At 42.5% G+C, this 25,985-nt stretch overlaps 2 protein-coding genes across 3 annotated transcripts in view; one reads left to right on the plus strand and one right to left on the minus strand.

The window, feature by feature from the left end:
* LOC106655836 (RNA/RNP complex-1-interacting phosphatase-like) overlaps nucleotides 1–25,985 on the minus strand; it is a 60,527-nt gene that overhangs the window by 6,264 nt on the left and 28,278 nt on the right. For both annotated transcript variants that reach the window (XM_014376406.2, XM_014376405.2), the window contains exons 3-6: nucleotides 22,167–22,198; nucleotides 21,726–21,813; nucleotides 18,502–18,581; nucleotides 5,607–5,650 (exon numbers count right to left, since the gene is read on the minus strand). In XM_014376406.2, the coding sequence (XP_014231892.1) occupies nucleotides 5,607–5,650; nucleotides 18,502–18,581; nucleotides 21,726–21,813; nucleotides 22,167–22,198 (244 nt within the window). The remainder of the gene's footprint in view (nucleotides 1–5,606; nucleotides 5,651–18,501; nucleotides 18,582–21,725; nucleotides 21,814–22,166; nucleotides 22,199–25,985) is intronic.
* On the plus strand, nucleotides 3,227–5,318 carry LOC106655835. The gene has a single exon (XM_023461162.1). The coding sequence runs from the start codon at nucleotides 3,342–3,344 to the stop codon at nucleotides 5,139–5,141; it is 1,800 nt and encodes a 599-aa protein (XP_023316930.1). The 5' UTR covers nucleotides 3,227–3,341; the 3' UTR covers nucleotides 5,142–5,318.

Genomic DNA, 25,985 nt, shown 5'->3' on the forward strand with positions numbered 1-25,985 from the left:
CACATCACCTCGACACACTCAAGATCATGTTTATATTATTATAAAAATAAATTAGTTTGAATGTTGTATTCAATTCCCCGATGAAATAAGCCATAATATCAAAAGATAAAATTCATTAATTAAATTTCCAAATAAAAGGATCCGTTATTTATTATAGGCACCAAAATGGATAAAAGTGAAAAGAAATCTGAGGAAGTTGTTTCTCAAAATAATTCAAGTGAACATGACATTGTTGTTTCAGACGATAAAAACCACATTTGTGATATTTGCCAGGAGGTGTTTATATTAGAATCGGACATGATAACCCATCGAGACACAAGCCATAATAAACAAAAAAAAATACGCATGCGACAAGTGCGAAAAGAAATTTTTAAAAAAATCGAGTATGTTTAAGCATCAAAAATTAGTACACAAAAATCGCGAAGACTTCACGTGCAAAAAGTGCGGCAGAAAATTTGAAAATAAATCAAATTTAATAAGTCACAAAAAAATATTTCACGAAATTTTTAAAGATTACTTATGTGAAAGGTGTGCGAAAAGATTTGGAAATAAAAAGAGTTTGCTCTTGCACTTAAAGACAGTACACGAAAGTCATAAATATTTCGCACGTGACAAATGCGTGAAGATATTTGGCAGTAAATCAGATTCGTTGAAGCACCAAAGGAAAGTCCATGAAGGCCGGAAAGATTACTCTTGCGACAAATGCGCGAAGTCATTTGGGGAACGAGGCAATTTGATCAATTATCAAAAAATATTTCATGAAGGTCTCAAATATTTTGCATGCAACAAATGCGAGAAGAAATTTGGGAGAAAATCGGATTTTGTGAGGCACGAAAGAACAGTTCACGAAGGTCGCAAAGTTCACTCATGTGGGAAGTGCGAGAAAAAATTTGGACATAAATGGATTTTGTTCAACCACCAAAAAACAGTTCATGAAGGTCGGAGAGATTATGCATGCGACAAGTGCGAACAAAAATTTGGAAACAAATCGAATTTGCTTTCCCATCAAAGGACAATGCACGAAGGTCGCAGAGATTACGCATGTGACCATTGCGATAAAAAATTTGGAGTAAAATCGAAATTAACTAAACATCAAAATACAGTACATGATGGTCAAAAAGATTACGCATGCGACAAGTGTGAGAAGAAATTTGGGTATAAATCAGATTTGCTCATTCATCAAAAGACAGTCCATGATGGTCAGCAAGATTACGCGTGCGACAAGTGTGAACAGAAATTTACCCAAAAACCGAATATGCTCACCCACCAAAGGACAGTCCACGAGGGTCGCAAAGATTACTCATGCGATAAATGCGAGAAAAAATTTGGACAGAAAGCTCATTTGCTCTCACACCAAAAGACAGTACACGAAGGTCGCAAAGATTACGCATGCGACAGATGCGAAAAGAAATTTGGACAAAAATCACATTTGCTCTCACACCAAAAGACAATGCATGAAGGTCGTAAAAATCACGCATGCGACAAGTGTGGGAAGAAATTCGGGTTTAAATCGAGTTTGATTACACACCAAAAGACAGTTCACGAAGTTCTCATGCGTCAATTGTGAACAGAAATTTACGCAAAATTCGAATTTGCCCTCCCACCAAAAGGCAGTGCATGAAGGTTGTAAAAATTTCGCATGTGACAGTTGTGAGAAGAAATTTAAACAAAGATCGGGTTTTTTGTACCATCAAAAAACAGTACACCAAAGTCATAAAGACTTTGCATGCATTAAATCGGGAAGAAATTTGGATTAAAACAGCATTTGCTCTTGCATCAAATTACAGTACACGAACATCACAAAGATCACGTATGCGACAATCGGGAAAAAAAATGATAATTGACAATTTTAAATATGCATAGATATTTATTTATATGTTTTTTTTTAAATTTAATGTTTTTTTTTTAAATTTTAATAAAATTGAACTGAAATGATTGTCCTATTATCTGAACCTTGGGCATTACAAACCTTTGCACATTGACATCGAGGTGTTTTCAGATTTCGCGTGCGAATGATTAATATTTTCTGTGCATGTTTTTGCTAATTAGTTTTTGTAGATCTTTATTCAATGATCAGCTAAGAGTTTGTTTTCTTATCTTGTTGGCTTTTGAATTTTCGATAAATCTCGCGAAATGACACGCGCCCCCGAATTGATGTAACACGCGTTAATAAAATTTGTGGATAAATTTTTTGACAGACTGGATTATTTCTTGACTGATAATAATTTTATCTAAACATGAAACTGATGTTTTTCAAATTTCTTCAAAATTAGCGGCAAATGGAAGTTTTCGTGGGCGTAACTTTTCCTAATCTGACCCTGTACGCTTATCAGGACTCAGTCCTGAATTCAAGTGGTTGAAAACTGATTTTAATTATTTGAAATTTCGAGTCTTGTAAGATAACTCTACTGATTATGTAGAAAATTATAGAATGACTTCGATGATTCGCTTAGTTTTAGCGTCATACGTTTCGATGTCATAGGTGCTACAAACCGTCAGCGCAATGTTTCTCTCTCTTCTAAAAATCATTTGAAGTCTTTTTATTCGTCACCTGGTTGGATATCTACGACTAAAACTATTAATTATCAATTATAAAGTAAGTTATTAAATTAATTTTCTAATTTTGTCATGAGACTAAATAATCGACAATCATCAATTTTCCGTTGTTTTAAGTAAGATTATGATGTCCCGTTTCAGTCGCAGAATATTTATGCGATTAGGACGCATTTCAAAGACACCGCGATATTGAAATTCCAAAAAAATGGAAATACATTTTTCCCAAAGTCATGCGTTTATATACAATTATTTTGACTTTGCCACTTGCAGATTGACAATTGAAGGTACTCGCCATCTAGCGGCGGAGGCTCAAAGTGGTATTACGACTAAATTTTTTTGGGCCAAAGCGCATTTGTCCACGCCGCACTCGTGTGACTTGCGAGCAGTTGATAGACTCTCCAATTCTGAAGACTCGAAAAGGCGCCACAAATAACGAGGCGAGCTTGTTAAATTTATAACGTATTTATTTAAAATTAAATTAATTGAAAACAAGTGCGACTATTCGATCGCCACAAATGAGGTGTAAGCTCGACGACCAAAACAATGGGAGCGTGCCAGGAATCACTTTCACTTATATTTATACAAAAATATTATGATTCGTGTACAACTGGAAAAGGGCCCCCCTCTCAACTCGGAAGTAGCCCGCGCTGACGACGCGCCTGTAAAGTCGACGGTTGCGTACGTGAAGAGTCCACACTCATTCGTATCACCAATAAGTCACGAGAAACGAAGTCAACGGTTAGCAAAAGTTCGTGAATAATATCATCCCAAAAAATTGATTAATTATGTCAGATATAAACTATCTTCTAAGAAACTTCTTAGAAATTAACTCCTCGGAAATAGGATCTGAAAAACGAAATAGATATAGGAGGCTTTGTCAACTGGCTCATTACATCTCTGATGAAACTCATCGAATTACGGCGTTGAAGGATTTAATAGATAGTATGAACGATACAAGCAAATATCCAGATTTGAAAGATTTTTTAAAATTCGCATTAGAAAATGACCAATTGAAGGCGGTGATATTTCTGCGCGAGGAGATGGAGCTGAATATTCACGAAGTAAAATTTGAAGATGGAAAGTCTGCGCTTCATTATTTGTCTGTAGGTAAATACAACTTGACAGAAAACGCGTTCTATTTTGGCCCTCATCACAGAGAGTATAGCAAGAGCGCAAAGTCCGTTATTGATTATTTTCTAAAAAATACGGTGGAAAATTATTGCGACGAGCATGGCTTTACGTACTTTCACGGAGCCTGCTTGGTTGGCGATCTCGAAACGGTGCAAAGATTCGTAAGCGAAGGTGTAGACGTAAATCTTAAAACGTACAGTAGCTCGCCGTTGCAAATGGCCGCCGATCGTCGGCACCCAGAGATCGTACGAATTTTATTGAGTCACGGAGCCGAACCGAATGGGATCGATCCGCAGAAGTCTACCGTACTTCACGGGCTCGCGCGACCCCGTGTATGCGACTGCAGCGATTGTACGCCCTCGACGGATCCAGATGCCGCCCCCACACCGGTCGACGTGATCACAGATTTGCTCGTTGCCAAAGGAGCGGATATCGAGGCTCGAGATGTTCAAGGCTATACTCCATTGCAATGGGCTGTGTCGCGATTGGACTATGACTTGGTGAAGGCGCTTTTGAAACATGGCGCGTGTATGGACACTTTGAGGGAGAATATACCGTTCAGCATGAGTGATTATGAGCTGTTTCAATTGGTACACTATCCAATCGTTTTATTCATCCCCGAGATGATACAATTATTGACGTCAAGTGGATTCAGAATGGACTTAATTACTCGATTTAGGTTTCTGAAATTCTGGACGACAGTTCGAAGAAAAGAGATCGAAGATTTAAGTAGTCTTTATGGCGGTGAGTCATTTCATTTTACAGAAATCATAAAAAAAGCATGTAGAATAGGAATGCTACTAGTTCCCCTAATCTTTCATGATGAATGTGGATTCTTTCTAAAACCAGAAGCTGTCAATCACTTGCGCAAAGAACTTAAAAAACTTGAAAGAGAGGTACATAGAAACGGAGAGAACGATGAGAATAATAACGAGAAAGTAAAAAAAAAGGTATTCGAATTGACAAACATTATGGTGAATAACGATATCTCGCTATATAAAATTTGTCAAATGAGTTATATCGAGGGTTATTCGATTTTCAAGAAAGTAAAGAATTTGTCTCTACCGATCGATCGGATTGACTGCAAGATAACTCGGCACAGTGTACAAAAACACATTGCAAACATTTTAATGAGGGCCCAACTCGAGTTGTTCATGACTGATCTATTTATGTCGGATCATTGTAATTTGAAACTGCCCATGGTTCCATGCCGACTAATTGCTGAATTTATGAGTGATGAAGATCTAATTCAATGGTGGGAGCATAAAACTGAAAATGACCTAAAACGACCGTTACTTGCGAATGAAACAAACGAAAATGATCTCGTGTTACCATTGCCTGCAGAAAAAACCAACGAAAATGACCTAAAACGACCGATACTTGCGAATGAAACAAACGAAAATGATCTCGTGTTACCATTGCCGGCAAAAAAAAATCAAACGAAAATGACCTAAAACAACCGTTACCTGCGAATGAGACAAACGCCTCTGTATCTGTGGCGCCTCGTCGCCGAAGACGACAAAGAGGCTCGAGACCCTATCCTAGGAGGCCCTATGCTATGAGCTATAGAAATAATTTGTAAATACATACATAGCGAGCGCTATGTATAAAATTAAAGCGTACATATAAAATTAGCGTAATATGTATAATTAAATGTAATTGAATTGGACAAATAAATAAATATTATATACGTTTGAAATGAAACTTTAAAATTTATTTTCAAAAATAGCGAAACCTCTCATACTTAGGCTAAACTTTTGACACGCCACAAAATTTTAGCTATGCTAACCTATAAACTCACGGTCATGCCGCGAAATCATTCTCAAGTATTAATGCGCGCAAGCCGATTCCATCAAAAATCGATCGTTCGAAAAAACGCATAACGCGGAAAAAAATAAAGTATCGTCGGTGGCACTTACCTGGTCCTGCCTGTTCTTTGAAGACTTCCATGGCTTTGAAAAATCTGAAAAACGAAAGAAAAATCGTCGAAAATTAAAAAAACATTGCATCACAGCTACGGATATATAATACTAATCTAAAATATCCGAATATAATAAACATCGAATCAAAACACCTCGCCTTCTATAGATCGAAGCCCTAAACGATCCAAATCACCGCGTCGCAAAGTAGCGGTGCGTATACCACAGGCGAATCCTATTAATTCAAACTCGAAGAATGCCAACTGAGGCGCTCGTGTTCATGAACGGACCCCAACGAGCACGGGGGCCAATTGGCCCGTTTAATACGGTCCGCGGCTTTCGAGCATCCCCGGCTTTCATATGCAGCCGTATATATAGGCACGGACCGTGCAGGGGCGATTAGTCTAACGTGATTATAACCAGTAACTCACTTGTTCGCTTGCTATGCGGCGTGCGCGCGCAACTTTCTTTATATAATATACGCGTTGAGCCGAATGCGAAGTACGAGCAACAACAACGACGACCAAAAGAAAAAAAAATGGAAAAAAAGCATTAAAGGTGGAGATCGCTTAACTCATCGTAATGACTCTGCCGAGCGCGTATAATACATATGCTGCCGCTGCTGCTGCTGCTGCTGTTGCGCCGTCGGCCTGTTTCACGCTTATATATATTAGCCGATTGCATATAATACGACCGAAAGAGACGACCTGCATTTATATGTATGGGCAATAATAACATAACATACGCGTGTGTGTGTGTGCGTGTGTGCGCGCCCTGACGCGGAAGACGAAACTCGAAAGGGGTTTAAGGGCGATGATCTTGGCGTGTTAAAGTTCAATATAATATGGACAAAAATTCGTGTAAGTTTCGTGTTCTTTTTTCAATAAATGTCTCGCATATTCGTGCGATATGTATGGCTTGCGTTCAAGAATTTAGAAACTTTCGATCGCGGATAACGATCTCGACAAGACTTGTAACGCAGAAGCCTCGGGTAATGAACGACGACAGCGATATCGATATCCTTAAAAAGACGACGTACGTGTAAATTTCGTGTCGATATTTTTTTCCAATTTATCGTTCTCGTTTTTTAATCGATGTTTTTCCCAAAAGTAAGGATAATACAAAAAAATGCATAATCACCGCACGCGATGTAGCATCGTAACACGAGTGCTCCTATATAATACATAACCATGATCTAGTTTTTTTCTTTTAATCGCAGCACTAGCAGAGAGTATCATCTCTACATAATACCAAAGGTCGCGGGCGGATCGATCGCCGGACGCGAGCACCCATATCGTGTCGAGCGCGCGGCAAGGATACGCTCGCAAATAAGCGAAGCGACGAAATTTTCCCTCGAACCTTCGGAATGACATAATTAATGCTGCATTCGTATATATATGCAATGCCGAGAGGGAAATAAACAACGCGGCGATGCATCCCTGCGCGATCTTTTTCGGATCTTTCGTCGAGGGACTTTATGAAATAGCAGCGAGCGTGCCGTTTAAAAGAAAGAAATGAAGTAGAAGCGAGAAAAAAGAGATGCAGAAACAAAGAGGGAAAATTTTAATAAAGCGAAAGAGAGAGAGAGGGCAATTTATAGCCGAGTCGAAAGGCGATATCTTGCGGGAAGAACTACCAAGTACCGCATGTTCCACGGTATTTCTCTCTGCCGTCTTAAAATAGAAATTTGTATTGTACTTGATTAAATTCAATGACCACGAAATGCTTTTACAAGCTCGTTTCATTTGAATATCGCCGAGTATATATCCCACGATGCGCGCGTAATATGCATGTGTGTGTGTTGGTGCATGCTGTGCTGTATCTCGAGCGCCGCAATATTTATCATATGCACACGTGCTCGACAACGAACGCGTTTTTTTTTCGTCCCTCTATATCTCTCCATAAAATTCATATTTTTGACGATCGACGAGACACGATGAAAAATATTCGACTAAAACTCGCGCGAGAGCAATGAAAAGCAATAATAATCGGCATTGACCGATGCGTATCATCATCGTCGTCGTCGTCGTCGTCAGTGTCATTGCTGTACGAGTGATCTGAAGTACCGAACCTGTCAAACTTCACGCGTATATATAGTTGGTTATTGTACACACAGTCGCGCGTGTGTGTGCGCGTCCATGAGTTTTCATCCGCGCGCGACGAGGTCGACCCTCGCCTCGCGACGACCGCGTTACGAACGCGACGCGCAATAAATTTCTCTAAATCTTCGATATCGGACCGATGCATGAGTAAATCGTCGCGTCTAAATTTGCGAGTGAATTAGGGTGTATCCCGATACATACAAGCATGTGCGAGCATTGCGATGGCGCCGCCGCCGACGACGACGACAAGGCCGATAAGCCGAAACGTGGCTGTTGCAACGCGTGAGTATACGATTATGATGATGACAATAATAATAGCGATGGTTATAATAATGGTGAAAAACCGCGAACGTGGACGCTCTAACCTCGATTCTCGCGTTATTGTTTGAGAAAATTCATACGTATAAACGCATGTAGACCATAATAATAGCCAAGCCGCAGAGAGATCGGTTCGTGCGCCTATATACAACGACGATCTTCGATGCCTCCGCGAGATATTTACACTCGAGCGAGGCTCTCTCGTCAAACATTACCTTCGTTTCATTACCGTCGCCAGCGCGAAGACGGCCTCGCCTTCGCGTTATACAACGACGACGACTACGACCACAACAACAACAACAACAACACGAGTACATAATACATTTTTAGTTCATCGCAGGGAGGATCGTCGAAATCAGCTCGTCCCGCGGGGGGATGCTGCTGCGCCGCGAAGAAGACACCACCATCGTCGACGGCCGCTGCCAATGCGCCGTGCTGCAATCGAGTCAGGCGTACCTTGACCTACGAGGACGAGTCGACGTCGTCGTCGTGCGATAAATCTCGGGCGAAGGAAAAGGAGCAGGAGGACTGTCGGAGCGTCGAGCTGCCGAGCTGCCAACGACTCGAGCTGCCGCGAAGCTGCGAGCTGACAGGCGTGGCGATCGTAACGAGACGCGTCGATTGTGAGTTTTTCGTCGTTTTGTTTTTTTTTTTTTTTTTTGGACGCTGTACAAATGTCGCGAAAAGGAGGCGAGAAGTAAAACGAAATGAAAAAGTAAATAAAAAAAAAACGGTAGAAAGGATAGAGATAAAAATAATAAAAAAAGGGAAGTCTCGACTCACACACACACACACTCGTAATGACTCACCGATCGCGTATGTATATATAAGCGTCGTCCGGTATGGTATAATTCAAGGGTGTGTACCCGCGCAAATTTTACCAAGAACATGTCATCTTTATCACTTGAAAATACGAGGACGAGATGCTGCCGCCGCGGATTTGCATAAGACAAACGTGTGTGTGTGCGCGCGCCCAGAGCAAAACGACGCAGACGCGCGCGGAGAGAAGAGAGCGAACTTGATTTCATCGCGTTCAAGCTCATATTATATTATTTTTTTCCTGCCGCCTGACACGTTTTTGTACACCCTTTCTCTCTTTCCTTTTTGCTCTTTCCTTTCCTTTTTTTTTTTATTTTGACTTTGCTTTCGTTGCGTTTGTTATATACTCGACTTCTCTGTCTCTCTTTCGCGAGAGAGACACGATCCTTTACACCAGGTTTCGAAAATTGCAATCGGTATCTCTTCTCTGTCTCTCTCGCGCAGGCGATACGAAGCCGAAAAATGACGCGTGCCCGTTGAGAAAGGGAGGAGACCGAACGAGAGGCAAGGGCAACAACTGTTGCAGTAACATCGGCAGCAGCAGCAGCAGCAGCAGCAACAGCGACGCCACGTCGACGGACGAGAAGCAGAGCCGGGCCGAGACGGACACGTGTCCGGTGGTGCCGACGATCGTCGTGACACCCGCGACGCCAGGGCAGCAGCAACAGAAACGAGGAGGAAAGGAGAGCTGCGAGACGCCGGCTACGTCGCCCGGATCGTCCCTGCTCGTGCCCAGCCCCGGCGGCGGTGGCCAGAAGATATCGTCGACCTCGACGCCCAACGATGCCGCTCAAGCCGGTGCCGGCTGCAATTGCTCGACCATACGCAAATCTTGAGATGTATACGTTGATTGAAGCTGCAGGCGACACAATGTCACGCGAGTGTATCGATGAAAAAAAAAAAAAAAAAAAACAAAACAACAAAATTCAATAAAATCCAGAAACATCGCGACAAGTGTTTTCGACTCGATGCAAATCGCGCGTATCAAGAGACGAATAAACAAGGCAATGAAAACGCGTCGTTACATCGCAGGAAATATCCAATCGACGCGAGAGATACGCCATTGAAGAACGCGACAATGACTTTTAACCATGGCACCTGCGCGTACACTACAAAGCGTCAACAATTAATACAAGTTGTAAATTTGTTGTCGATGCACGGGGAGTATTATTTTGTATTACCGAAGCGAGCACAGTCACACGAGTGGCGAGCAAATACCACGAGCAGCGAGAGAGGCTTGTTTGTCTCGAAAGCTCCCAATACACACGCGCACGCTTCTTGTTTGTCATTATCTTGAGAATCGCCTGCATCTTAAATAATGATACATAAAGCGAATGTTGTATAGTTTATTGTCTCGATTTCGCCTTTGCACGCGCGCGTATATTATTATGCAACGTAAAAATATTTAATTCGTATCGTCTATAATAAGCACGTCGAGAGAAAGACAGAGAGAGAGTCGATGCAACAACGGTAAAAAAGATCTAAAGATCCCAGAAAAACCCAAATGTCGAACTCGCCTCGTCGTAAAGCGATATCGTACGCACACTTGCACGCGTGTATAGTGTAACGTCAACCCACGCGAACGCTGACTGGCGTCGTCGCCGCTGCGCAAGCCGAAAATTATCCCGAGCTCGATGAAGAACAGCGACCAAGTCTGCGTTCCAACGTATACACGCACACACCTTCTTCGGTTTTTACGCGCGGCGTACATTATCTCATTAAGCGCGCGGGGGCCCCCGTGGCAACAACGTCAAGCGGGAGCTTTCAGCGAGTGCTTTTTTTTTTACTCAAGCCGTGTGTAAAAAGCCACCCACAATCGGAGAGTCGAACTCCTCCGAACCGCAATAAATATATGAGCCTTGAGCGCGCACGTCGTAAACGTCTTTCTGCCACTCGTGTACGATAGGAACAGGTACACATACGTAAACGTAATATATACACGCGAACGATTTTCAAAAATTAATTGGGATCAATCGCGTCGCGCTTTCTTACGAATACCACACATTGTAAGTGTGCGTGTATTTGTGAAGAGTGCAGTATACCGCAGCGTGAGAGTGGGAAAGTTGCATTATTATACAGAATACACACACACACACACACTTACTGTATACGCCTCTTGCGATCGACGACGTCGCGCCTTGTATATACCTGCACCGCATCGGCTCGGCGCCGCGCGACACTTGCAACCTTCTCTCGCTTTCGCGCGTCCGCGCGGCCGTCTTATGTGTGTGTATAGCAAATTACACACGTGAATGAAAACGCACGCGTGTACCTATGGGATATATCGACTTACTCTCCGGCTCAACGGAGTGTTATATTATTGTGTATATACCATTGGAGCTCGTCGCGGTGAGCGCGCGCCTTCATTGTTCTCTCGGTGGCCGACGTCGCGGGGCTCAGACACGATGAAAAAAAAAATAAAAAATAAAAATAAAAGTCGATTATAAAGACGTCGGTCGGGGCTCTCTCTGAGAACGTGCAGTGTGCAGTGCGGCGTGCGCAGCCGGCGCCACGCCAACACCCACGCGAGAAACGCGGCCAACAAGGTGCGAGCGAGAGAGTCTGATTCATCGCCTCGCGTTGCGCAGCATTTGTTTACCTTTCTCTCGCACGGACGCTTACCTGCAACGGCGACTCTCTCGATCTCTCTATAAGCCTCGGAAATGAAAAAAAAAAATGAAAAAATCCTTTGAATAATTTCGCTCCGAATTATTTCGATCTCTAATTCAACGCCGTCGAGTCGAGTCGAGCTTTGCGCGCGCGCGGAAAATTAGCGCGAGGAACGCAGAGCGGAGCAGCCGACTTTATGATAAAATGGGCGCGACGAACAACAACGCGCAGAGAGAGAGAGAGACACGTTCGTTTTTGTACATGTGCAACACGCGCATGTATGTCTGCTGCTGCTGCTGCTGCTGCTACAGCATGTGCACTCGGGGGGCGCTAAGTGTACTAATTATCTTGTTTCTTCCCATTCAGCATCTTCGCAGAAGTGTCGCTTAGGCTTGGCGCGCTAACAACTGCGACGTCGACGCATTCTTTGGCTTACATACACTCACGTGTGCGTATTGTGTATATATATCCAAGCCAGTGCCAGTGTCACGTACGGAGGAATTCAAGAGGCCCACCGCGAGAGAGAGTGAGATGGATGTAGTGCGTAATATGGAGAACTAAAGTTTTGACTTATCGACGAGTAAATAATGTACTTTGCAACTGATTTACCTGGTCGATACGCAGTCGTCGCTTATTCGAGTACTACGTGGAGACATTTTTCGAGGATAATACCTCTCTATATAGGCCTATGCCGGTAACTAGTTCGGTATACCTCGCGAGTGTGCATATACGATACATATTCGCTGAAAAGAGACACCGAGACACACTCGGGCAAGAGACACGAAAAAAGGCTTGCCGTGATCTCTCCGCGCTCGAGCGTAAATAAGTTTATAGATTACATAAATTAAATGGCCGAGCGATCGATCATTTTTTGTTGCGTTTTATATCATGCATTATGTACGTTTACACACTCGCACACCAACGTCGACATTTTGCCGAATAATCCCGATGTCGTGCGCGTTAAACACGAGCACGTATCGCGCCTTATTGCGAAAGCAGATCGAATATAATATCGAACGAGCGTCGACGCGCGATATATAGGCGCGCACGCGATAAATACGTTTATAAGAAGGAACAGAGAGCACGCGTATACCTCATCGATAGGGCACAAAGAAAAAGTCCGCGAGCGATAAATTTTCATTAGTCATGTGTGTGTGTGTGCGTATATGAATATTGATTTCAAAATTTTCAAAAACGATATCCAGGCACGCACGAGAAAATCGGAGAAGTTCGCTGGGAATGAAAAGAAAAACAAAAAACACAAATAAAAAATGAAGCGGTGTACACGAGATTGTCCTCTTTTATCGTGCGAATATAATATATAATGCAGTACGACCGCAGCACGACGAGTTCGATAACTCGTTCACGTGCAATTAGCATATAAAAAATGCCGCGGCGCGTTAAACTTGCGCTATCTTATCGGCGCACGCGACTCTGTCCGCGCGCGTCTTTTACAATGTGAATAAAAAAAAAAAAAAATAGATGCGCGTGCACAAAAGTCGACACCCTCGCGCGAGGATTCGCGTTCGCCAAAGGATACGATCTAGGCCATCGCTCGCTAGCGAGTGCTCCCGCGGATATATAATATATTATGTACGCGCGAGGGCAAAAGGCTCGCGCGAGCTTTCGGAGTTAATTAGCTCCGCGCAAGAGAGAGATAGAGAGCAAAAAACGATTATTAGATCCCGAGCTATTATTGCTAATGGACGGCCGCGCTATAGGCCGCGTACAGGCACGTATATAGAGGTATATAAGCGCCTATGTCCGTATAGATCGAGCTTACTCGCACGCGTACCCGTGGTTTATATCGAGGCGAAATTGCCATGATTTTCTCTATTTCTCTCTTCGGGCATAATGTAAGGTGTTAACAGATGACGCCTGTGTTGTTGTTGCTGCTGCTGCCGATGCCGATGATAACTGGTATATCCTCTATTTTACAAGCTTTTCGCGATTACACTGGGTACTCCCATGGCTGTGCGGCGTGAATCAACGTGCTTTATTTGTTCAAGATTTTTCCTCGTTTTGCGCGCACTCAACGAGAGCCAGTGGAGATTGGATGCGCGCACGGGCAATAATAATAAGCGAGGAAAAGAGAGAGAGCGAGATATCGCTTAAGCGTAAATTTCAACAGGAAACGCGCGAGCGAGCGTACGAGCGCGCAGTTTATGATTTTTTATTTTTCATCGTATTTTTTTCGCTGCGGAGAATGCGCCCGGCCGCGTGTCGCTATGTATAAGTGCGCGAGCACGCGCAAATTTCAACTCTACGCAATAGTACAATCGTAAAGTGTAAAGCTGCGGCGGAGGAATTCGTAAAGCTCCTCGCACGCCCGGACGCGTCGTCTTACACGAAATAGTGTGTATTATATAAAAAAAATCTTGCGCCACTGTACGGGCGCTAGCTTTCGACACCCTAGCCGCCGCACGCATAAAGAAGTTCCTTTTACTGCCTGACTTACTTGCGCGCTTAGACGCCGTTTAACAGAAAGAGAAAAGTCGCTGGCTGAAAAATTACGACGCAAACATGCAGTATCCACGCTGCAGCGCTATATAGCTGGTATATAGAGACACACCGGGCGTCATTGTGCGCCTCGCGGCAGAGAGACGCAGAATGGACTGACGACGTTGTTATACATATATTACATCGCAGATACGAGTGCACAGTACGCGCGAAAATTTTTCACCCAAACCCAAACTCGACGACGACGTAGCCGAGGATTATGTTTACGAGGATTTTTACGCGCGCTAGACACACACTCGACGAGAGTCGGACTTTCTTTATTTTAGCGAGCGAGTTAACACGACTACGACGCGTAAACACGCGGCAGAGAAGTTGACAGGGCCGCCGCCCCCTCGAGTGTATACGAAGGAGCTGCGTGCGAGGGCAACGCTGGTGATTTGCTGTTTCAATTTCGGCAAGGAATTATAATTCGCGTTGTAACGAACGACGTGTATACCCCTTCTTCGTTGCTGTATATATAAACCCTCTCGTTGCGCTGGATTATATTTTGCGAGCCGCGCCACGATCAACGCACTTTAATACTCGATGCGAAATAAGCTGCCTGCGCTGCTACGTACCCGCCGCACCGTTAATTCCATTTTCTGCGCGCGACTCAGTTTTTCATTCGAGAATTCCGCGGTGATTCAATAATAAAAAAAAAAAAAGAAGGAGAAAAATTCCTCTCGTTATATGCAAACGACGACGCGCCTGCGTGCGTGCATTTTCGGGAAAGTTTTATAATGCAAAAATTCATAGTCGCGTGCGTGCGCGCGCGTATTATATACGTCGAGCGTGCACAACTTTTTTTATTGAGCGATAAATTTCAATAACGAATTCCATCTTCGAAGGAATTAATAGTAGGTAACGTTCGTTTATATTATGTTGAAACGTCGTCGTCGTCGTCGTCGTTACGCGACGACAATAATCCAAACAGCACGACGAACGCGCAGTCGAAATTTCCACGGCTAATTTTTCCCCCGAGCTATTATTACGGAGGCACACGCCGTGCGTTTAGCAGTTAATATACGACGATCTTAGCGATAAACAACGATCGTTACAATAATATATTTATATAAAGACGTCGTCTCGGTGGCTCACGGCGTTCTTTGGCCGTTTGATCATCGTCGATGCGCGTAATATCATAATGATAATATGCATATTTGCCGCGGAATTTTCGTCGTGCGTGATTCTTGCGATTGAAAACTCCCCCGCGTGGATTTTTCTCACTCGTTCGCCGATATTAGCATAATTCGGATTTTCGTCGTTAAATGATAAATGAAAACATCGCGTTTGCGCGCGTAGACGATTGAGCGATGAATCATTTCGCGAAGATGATATTTTCTCTGTACACGAGCTTTCTACTAAATCGAGAAGTGCAACGTGAACGTTGACTCGTGCGTACGACCGCGCATCGTTGTTTCATTTTCTCATATAATACGTACATCGATTCTCTGCAAATGAGATCTCGCAACGATACAACTCGCCGAGGTAAAAATGAGCGTGTATACGAAAGGAAAAAAAAAAGGAAGGAGAGAGGAGATGAACGAAAAGAAACGAAATGGGTATACCGATAATCTTACGGTGCCAAACGAGCTCACACGCACACACGCAGGCGCGCGGGCTTCCCCGGGACGCGATTTCGCGGTAAATCATCGGACATTTATTGCAGTTAATTAGCCAGCGGCGGCGGCGGCGCGAATATGCGCGCGGCGAACGCGCTCCCCCGCATGTAATACATGTGCGTGCCGCAAAAAGCCAATGATGATGAATAATGCGCGCGCTTCGTCGTGCGCACTCACACGCGGCGAGAGACGGAGAGCAAAAGACGATACTTTTAAGATATTAAGAGAATGTTTGTGCGGGCACGTACCTGTGTGCGTACACATTATTGAAGTAGTGAAATAAAACTCGTTCAGGCGCTTATGAAGTATTAGGTAATGTCAACAAATTTTGGCCACTGTAGGACAAACAGCTTCGTGGACAACAATAATAAGTGTTAAATATCGGACAACTTGAGATATTATTTGACTTTGACACTTCAACACTATTAATAATCAAAAACTTGTTTTATTACAACAACAAAAAAACTCAAGAACAAAACACACTTTTGTAGCAGAAATGAAGATCATCTGTGAACTTTAGACAGGTATAATGGGGAGGATTTGCGGAACAATACGTAAACACGTCCGATTATTAACACTCTGATGCTCTTTAAGCTGATGATAGTGCTTTACGATACTCGATAAAAATATCGGTATCTTATAGATATCGAATTGAAAACGAAACGATACTGATACGATGAATTTGTTTAAAAAATATTGACGATAATAATGTGTCGTCGATAATCGTTACTCAATAATATCGAAGTTATCGATATCGATTTTTTTGTAATGGTGAACAATGCGTATTTAAAACAAATTCAATGCAATATAAATGCGGTCAAAAGCAGCCAGTCATACCGAATTATGAATGTATAAACCCATTTATTTATAGCTCCTATTTAATGCTAAAACTTTGCATGTTCTCTTTTGGTTTTCAAGAATTTAACCATACGCCATCTAACGATAACTTATGAACTATTAAATACCTGAAAAGAATTCAAGTGCAATTTTCAACACGTTTGCTTCAATTCAATATAATCTGAAGTTTCGTCTTTTTCAATCCTTGCGCGTCTTTACTGTATTGTAATTAAATTTCACAAAACAGCAGCAGTGCTTTCAAGTCATTAGTTCAAAATTCACACATTGGTCAAGTAAATGAAAAGTATATTATTTACTTTAATTTCAATTTTAACCCAACTTCAATAATTCAAGTATTGGTACTTTATTTTTCTGTTCCGGGCCGACGATATACGAAATTTTACGCGGCTTCGAAAGGTTTTCTTTTATTCGCGTACGACATAAATTGGACGAGTTGCCAACGTAAACAAGTACATTATATTGTAGAACAATATAATAAACTACATAGAATGCAGTTGTAGCTACATAGACACTCGGCTGTACGTAGAAAAAAATAATAATAACTGCGAATGATTAGTCGCGCGATCAGTCATAATAACAAGTTTTCTCTCAGCTGCTGCTGCTTTGCTTGCAATTTCATTTACGAAACAAATCTCTCATTTATACGCGCGCGCGCGCGATAGCTCGAGCCCTGTTTTGACATTGTTATAATAGCCCGAGGAGACAACGGGCCTATATCGCGCGGAGATATGTCGTTGAAAGAAACTCCTAGAGCCTGTCTTGGGCATTATCATATTAATAAAGGCGCTTGAGTCGCCACGGCGATGATGCCGCGCCACGCGGAATCGCCCAAGGCCGCCCACGCGCGGGTACTACCTGCATAAGGTGCGCACAATGCACGAGTACAAAAGCGCGAAGCGAGAGCGGCCGGTGAAGGAAAAGTCTCTGTTAGCTGCGTTATGCAGCTACTTCAGTAGGCGAATGCGATGCCCGCGTGTGAATATCTACTTGTACCCAGGCGCAATAATGACAATCGTGCGTTAACGTCGAAGTCAACACGAGTATTTGCGTATATGAGTTGTACCACGTTAATCGCGATAAAGTGTATAAATTTTATGATTCTTCGTCAAATGTTGAAAAATAACGAAGAAAACTCACGGATCTTATCTGAGTCATCTTTCTATTCTCAATTATATCAGCGAGGGTGAACAGCAAATAGCAGACAATGTACAAAGTAATTTTGAGATTATAGTCATTGTGTTTGTCATTAATAGTTGAAAGTAACAAATAATGTCGAAAATCTTTGGCTTCGACCAAAATTATAAATATGATCGATAACAACGTATTTACGTTACGAAGTTCAGTCACTGCCGAACTGTTTTACCTTGGAATAGAACTATAACTTAAAATCACTAAGTTATTTCTAAAGAAACGTATAAAATTCTTGTATATATTAACTTTGAAAAATTTTTTGCCGCTTGCGACTTTTAGCTAATCCTCGTTCGCCATCTATTGGCGATTTATCAATCTAATTGGTATCACGAGTTTTGCCACCCAACACAGCAATTTTTCGAAGAGCAATATTTTGCATAGTAATGTCTCTTAAAACTACAGCAAAAGATCTCGCAATTAGATATGGTGCATATATTTTTAATTATACATGCATCATTTTTAAATTTCCTATATTTTTCAGAGCAAAAAACTATAATTGCTCAGTGTATTCTCAATATATTATAATATAATTTAGGAAATAAAAATTCAAGTTTGAGCTTCAGTATACGACGAATGAAGATGTTACTAAAAGTTATACAATTTTTCAATGCATTCCTCAGGAGTACACAATAAGTTTTACATCCACATTATTCGATCGTATCGAGGTTGGCGCGACGCAGCCCATATACACATACCCCACAAACATCATTAACTGCAACAGCTTTTTGCTTCCTATGCATACGTTATAATATAGGCCGCCGTTCGTGTTGATTTGTGCGCCTAGTTTATGATTATAATATACGAGGGATATTCTCTTCTTCTGCTCGCGCGTATATAGCGGCGAGCTCTCGCGGCGGTAAATTATTCAGAACGTACCTTTTAACGAACTCCAGCGGCGGTACTTGCATCCCTGGAATCATGACCTTCTGGTATTTGATGCCGGCTTTGGTGAAATCCTGATGTGGTAGGCAGCAGAGGTGAGCATGTAACAAACAACAAACACATCACGTTCATAAGAGATACAAGCGCGTATATACATATTTATTATAACAAGCGCATGTGGCGCGTGTGCGCGCGTCGAGCCGAGCTCGGCTGCGAGTCTTAATTAAATTTCTCTATTGCGATTGCGCTTACGCGCGCGTGAGCTGCGAATCGTTTGATGTCCGCCTCGTGCGGTTTCGCGGGCGTGCTAAACCGACGACAACGACGACGACGACGACGACTGCGGGCACGATGATTACTGTCATTATTGTTGTTGTTGTTTTTTTCATTCTCCTTTTTTTTTTTTTTTGTTTTTTAATCACGATTACACGCTAAAAGACTCTCGTACATGAATTCATTCGCTAATTTGATTATGCGGTGCGCGCGCGTATAACGAGAGATGCGAATTGCGGGGGAGAGAAAAATTACGCACGATAATTACGCGCGGAACAGTTGAATGAGTCTGTTACATTTATGAGAGACGTTTGCGCGATATCAAAAAGGAGCGCGCTAGTCCCTTTGTGCCGGTATATGAATTTAAACTTAATATATTGTGCTGCTGCCCTTTGAGGTCCGAGGCCGAACTTGAGAAAAAAATTTTAAACTCTCGATAAATGTAGTTTCTGACTTGAGCAAACGCACGAGTCCACGCGATTACTTTTTGGGTTTGGAATGGGTTTGGAGCTTTGCAGATTGATCACTTATCAAGCGAACACGAGAAAATAGATGCAGACCTTTTGCGACGATCGTTTTTTATTCTATCAATTTCAATTAATACAAGAGGAACGATGAATGAATTGTTAAGTCAACTCGTGAGAATTCGTTTGGAACGTTGCGATGTACGAAACATAACGATGATTTAATTATTTATAGTGAGCTTTATTCAGATTATTAGAATTAGGAACGAGCGGAAGCGAGGATCCAAACAGTTAGGAAAATAGCGATCACCCTAACATATTATGGCTTCTGGGCCAGCCTCACTATAAAAAATAGATTAAATAAGTCGCCAATAGACGTCGCATTCAAAACGCGCAATTGAATTATTACAGTTTATTTCTTACATAGAAGTGTTTATACATCTAATCTATAAATTAAATCTCTAATCTTTGACTGTTCATATATACCTCTAATCTATATCAATTAGATTTTAAATAATTCCCAATGAAAATAAAAACGATAAATAGTAACAATCATAAATTTGGCCCACGCGATCGACTCGAAAAGGTCCGTTTCTCGCTCGAGGATCGCGCTTGCACGCAGTACATGCGCAGCACACACGAAATGAAGACATTTATCTTTACGCGCGAGGTGGTCGCGCGCGAGCGAGCGAGATAGGACGGGGGGGCCCTCTTTTCTCTTTATAAAGCCAAACGAGCGAACGTCCCGAGGTACATACTCTTTTTCTTAAACGAGTTATATTGCGCGTCTCAACGCGCCATGCACACACACAGACACACACGGGTACGTATACGGGGACTGACCGCGTTGTTATCAATCACTCGAGATGCGCATCTTTCTCTCTCTCGCTCGTCGAAACCGACCGAGAGAGAACTCGAGCGCGATCTTTTTTTCTTCTTCGTACCGCTGCGAACGCGTATAAATGTATGTGTATTGTATGCGTACGACAGCCTAAAGGAGGAGATTCGATAGTCGCGCGCGTGCGTTTGTGATTTCTAAATTGCCATCTCAGGGCGGTTGGTTCCTTTTCTTTGATTAGCGACTAATTGCGACGAGAGACAACGAAACGAAGAAAAAAAGAATTAGCTGTAAAGAGGGTCGATAAGTGAGAGATTATGCGGGTGCATTGTGACAATGGCATTTTATTTCTTTTTAAAGAGACATGATTCAAGGCTTGCGAACGAAGCAGAAAAGTTTATGAACTAATCGCGCGCAAGAAATCAAAGGATAAAAAAAAAGGTCTCGAGAGCGCGCGTGTTCATCGAGCGATAAATAATTTTCTATTTCGTCTTCTTGCAATATTGCACTCAGATCGAAATTCAAAATGATTAACGATTACTCGAGACATTACGGAATATGGCCGCAATTACTATTTGCAAAAAAGGGCACGTAACGAGCCTAAAAAATAAAATTAATAAATGGAAATGAGGAAGCTTTCTTATAGAGAGAAGAATTTTACCTTGTCGCTCGCACCCTACGGACACGCGCGTCCTGTGAACGCTTACAGATTTTCATCGTAAATAAAACGAGACGCGCAATTTTAGCTAAGATAGTTCACGCGCAGCTCATTATACGTATACGTCGCATGTGGCTTTGGATCTTTGCTCTCGTAATTAATGCTCGTCTGCTATCTTCGTATATCAATTTAGCCGCGAAGCGATCATGATTGAACCGAGGATAGGCACGAAGAAAATTTTCAAAAATAAGAAAAAAGTAGAGAGAGAGAGAGAATAGAAAAAATGTAGAGATAGAAAATTCTCATTTCTGATATCGATGGAGTTATTAAATTTTACATTTTTTTCTTCGTCGCGCGACCGCCTCGTCGTCATCCTACGTAAATAAACGATTTCTTGCCTCTTATATTTCTATTATCGAAAGTAAGTTCAATCCTGATAATAATCCTATCAAGTGACCTAGATAAAGCATAAGCTCCTTTTATTACGCGCTGCGGTGGTTTTCTTTTCTGGTTTATGTATATGTATAGCGTATAGAGGCCATGGGTATAGTGGTATACGCTATATTACGGTGTACTAACCCGCGGACTGTGCTTGGACGCTGCAGCAGCAGTAGTAGCCCGTGGCGCACAGCAACAGCTGTAAGTGTGAGCTCCCGAGAGCAGCTTTTATTATAAAGAGAGAGAGAGAGAGAGAGAGAGAGAGGCTATAAAGCAAATTCAATATTAAGGTCATTAGTTCTGGCCGAAGCTTTTCCTCTCTTCTCCCACTCTTGGCTTCGTAAAATTAGTTCTTGATCTTCGTAAACGCTTAATAGAATCAGAGAAATGACCTCGCTCGCTCGCGCGCACGCAGATGAGAAGGAAGAACTTTTTACTTCGCTCGGCTCTCTCGGCGCTCATTCAATTTCTGCACTCAATTTTTTTTTGCTTCTCCTTTTTTTTTATAATAATAATAATGATCGAGATAAAATTCAAGCTGGCTTACCTGCTGGTCATAGTAGCGGGATGTGTTGGTCAGGTCGATGATGTACTTCAAGTTCGGGAACGACTTTATCAGTATGGCAGTCGTGAACCTGTTAACGTTATCGAATTAATGATACTGCGCGATATCGATGCTACGAGTTAAAAAAAAAAGAAGAAAAAAATGAATATAAATCGCAATGCTCTCTTTCTTCATTTGTGAATAAAAAAAAACACCTCGACAACTTTCGCACCGCGAGAGGAGACAATGATCGCGCGAGGTAATTGAATCCTTGCTCGAGCATTTGACTTTTTTTCATTTTTTTTTTTCTCCTCGTTTTAACGTATGGCCCGCGAAGGCCGTTTTGTGAAAGCTGCGCTGCACTGCGCTATACACAAACCGGCGGTTGTTGCACGTACGTGCGTACGCTAAAAGGTATGCACGCATAAACGTCACGATACTTACTGCTGTTCCGGCTGCAAATTCTTGGCGACCGACTGCGAACAGAGAAAAAAAACAGAAAGAAGAATAAATAAATGTGTGCATGAGTACATGGATATATGCATATAATGTTGAGACGAGACTATTTCTGGGTTAATTAATAATTACAATTCTTATAGAAACGCGTCGGATGGCTGATATTTATCATAAAAGCAGGGACTCGATAAAGCTGTTATATTTAGCCGCGCGGTACAGCTGTTATTACACGCAGGCAAATATATTTAGGCTGCGCAAAATCATCCAGTCATCTATTTACAGGCGCATAGAGCAATAATTAATAGCTCGACTTTCCAATGCGGAATATCATGATTTTTGTCGTTGTTTCTTTTTTTTCTTTTACATCTCTTTTTCGAATTGATCGATCGGCTCCGAGCAGGTATATGAGCAATTCTCTAAATGAAACGCATTTTGGGAGGTAGAATCGCGGCAAATTTTTTTTTCAACCTAAGCGGATACGGACCCCTGGGAAATGTTTTTGGGGGTCCTAGGAACATGAACCCACGTAGGAACCATTGAAATTTCAATAGTGCTTACTTTTATAGCTACTTTTGTGATTTAGAGGACGAAAAATCATGTTTTCTCGTTAGTACGGCTAATTACTCAATTTCTAAGTCGTTGAAAAAGTATCAAAACTAATCTTAAAAAAATAACTGGCTACTGTGTTCGATAGGAAATGTTCTCAGCTTTCCAATGGTGATATCAGATTTTCCGATAAGTTGCACATTCACCGAGAAAATCGCCATCAAACATGCCAAGCTAAATATCTCGAAAAACTCGGTACGGAAAAAGTGATCTTTGAGGTTTATTTTCGATTTTTCCTCGTGAAAATGAAATTTATCGAAAAATCTGACTACACCATGAGAAAGCGGAGGAAATTTTCTATCGAAATCATATCTTCATTTATTTTTTCAGTGGAATTACAATGTTATACATCGGAATTTCTTTTACGTTGTTCGCTGTTTTCTGTTTCCGAGCTGATACAGCGCGGTCGCGAGGTTTTCGGCACGCTACAGTCAAAACTAGCTCGTAATTCCACTGAAAAAATAAATGAAGATATGATTTCGATAGAAAATTTCCTCCGCTTTCTTATGGTGTAGTCAGATTTTTCGATAAATTTCATTTTCACGAGGAAAAATCGAAAATAAACCTCAAAGATCACTTTTTCCGTACCGAGTTTTTCGAGATATTTAGCTTGGCATGTTTGATGGCGATTTTCTCGGTGAATGTGCGACTTATCGGAAAATCTGACACCACCATTGGAAAGCTGAGAAAATTTCCTATTGAACACAGCAGTCAGTTATTTTTTTTAGATGAGTTTTGATACTTTTTCAGCGACTTAGAAATTGAGTAATTAGCCGCATTTACTAGAAAACATGATTTTTCGTCCTCTAAATCACAAAAGTAGCTATAAAAGTAAGCACTATTGAAATTTCAATGGTTCCTACGTGGTTACATATTCCTAGGACCCCCAAAAACATTTCCCAGGGGTCCGTATCCGCTTAGGTTGAAAAAAAAATTTGCCGCGATTCTACCTCCAAAAATGCGTTTCATTTAGAGAATTGCTCATATAAGGGGCTAGTCTCGCTCGATCGGAATATACCTATCGGCAGCCAGCAACACGTGAGATGCAACTTGCTCGAATCTCGTGTTAGTGGTACAAAAAAAAAACAAAAAACGACACGATCGCGAGAGTGTCTCAACGAGCCAATATACGCGTGTCGTTGTACAACACACACACACGCAGACAGACACCCGAGCGTAATCGAGTTGTGAGCGCGCGCGATTATTCGTGCTCGACGACGACGAGGACAACGACACGCGAACGGGTATAGGGAAATTATATGCATTGTCCGCGTATCTCGGCGCTTGAGAAAGGGCGAGCTTTTTCTCTGTCTCTCTCTCTGCAGCTCATGCAAAATCGATCTTCAATTTTTGTCGCCGTCGTCGTCGTCGTATGGTCTTGGACGTCGTTGGATATCGAGTTGCGCGCTTGCACATACCTCGCGTATCTCTCTTCGGTCTTTGCAGCCAAAAAGAAAAAAAAAGTAAAAGAAAAGTAAACATTGGACAGGCCTCCTCTTTCTTCTCTCGGTGCCCGAGTGAAAAGAGACACGACGAAGAAGAAGAGCAAGAGCAGTCGAACTGTTAACTAGACGACATATTATACGATGGCATCGTCGCGGTGTACTCGGTCGCGAGCAACGAGATGAGTATATTCGATTCGGGATAATGCATAGCCGAGGCGAAATCTTGGACTGTGCGTGGCATTGCACTTGGCGATCATCGGCCTTTATCGCCCGACGCATCCTTTTACACATTTAAATGTATATGCACGCGCGCACAACACCACGGCTTATCTCTCGCGGTATGCGCAAGAAGAGGCTTCGAGCGATCGCGAGCAAAATGTTTTTTTTTAATATTCTTTTCATTTTTCGCGAACAAGAGGCAACTATATACGACGAACATTCGTGTTGATAAATGAAGGGGGTGGCCGCATACCGAGGTTAGGGGGGCTTTCGAGCTCGATCTTTCATACACGCGCGCGGGTGAGAAAAGCGCTGCGAAATTTCCAAGAAACCCTCGGCGACGCTCGATCGAAGCCGCAACGCACGACGTGGACCGATCGGGTTAAAGGTCGGTGGATTAATTGAAAATTTGGCTCGGCTGCGTACTCGTACGCGTAATATATACTATACGCGCGTATCATACGTATGACCCACTATGGGTGGGCTCTACATTATAAACAGGCGATCGAGCAGTACGTGTGTGTGTGTGCGTGAGTGCATCACGTATGATATACCTATACATATGCTATACGCATAATATGCGGCTCGCTCCGATGCGGTCCGGAGCATGAGGCAGCGATAATTGCTGGTCTATAAAGCTTCGATTGACTGGGCGTGGGAGATCCCTATCGCGTATATTTACACGCGTCCAGAATGTATATTGGACGATGATACTCGTTCGCTCTCTCTCTCTCTCTCTCTCTTGCTTTCGTTCTACCTCCGTTTCTCGAATTTTTTTTTTGCTTTTACTCGAAGGAGCTTCTCTCGCGCGCATTAATAACCCCGTGCGCGCATATATACATACGCGAGATCGCATTTTATACATTTACTGTACACATCTGAGCAGCGACGATCCTGAGGTCGACATTCGACGATTCGAAATTACGTCTCGAGCTTTTTAAACGCACTTGCCGCGCGAAAATATCGTTGTATGCATGATATACGGACACACGTACCATTGAGAATTTGACAAAGAGAACGATGGTATGCGCACGGACACGCGAAACCGAGAATAATATACATTATGGAATTTAATAAATTCAAGTACGAGCGTAAGAAAGTGACTCCGATATTGCAAGACGAGGTTCGCGCGCTCAACTCTCGGCTGAGTATATTATATTCCGTACATGCATACATGCATGCGTGTGTGTGTGTGTGCGTTTGACGAACGGTCGACATTGAACCTCTCTCGTACTCTTTCCGTGCGTATGTATATATGTGTATGGCCTATGGCGCGCGACGAGGCAAACATGCCAGAGATTTACGAGCCGTCGTTCAAAGAGAGAAAAGTGCGCGAAGCCCGGACACTGGGGCGCGAGAAAGGCCGGTGCACGCCACGTACGTACACTGCTGCATCTCGTGTACACGTGTGTGTGTGTGTGTGTGTGTGTGTGTGTGTGTGTGTGTGTGTGTGTGTGTGGATAAGAAAACCATCGGCTTTTACACGCGTGTGAACCTTTTTATACATAATACGCAGCAGTGTGTATACTGGACGCTG

This window comes from Trichogramma pretiosum, unplaced genomic scaffold, assembly GCF_000599845.2.
Source record: "Trichogramma pretiosum strain Unisexual culture from Peru unplaced genomic scaffold, Tpre_2.0 scaffold49, whole genome shotgun sequence".
In the NCBI taxonomy this organism is placed as follows: Eukaryota; Metazoa; Arthropoda; class Insecta; order Hymenoptera; family Trichogrammatidae; genus Trichogramma; species Trichogramma pretiosum.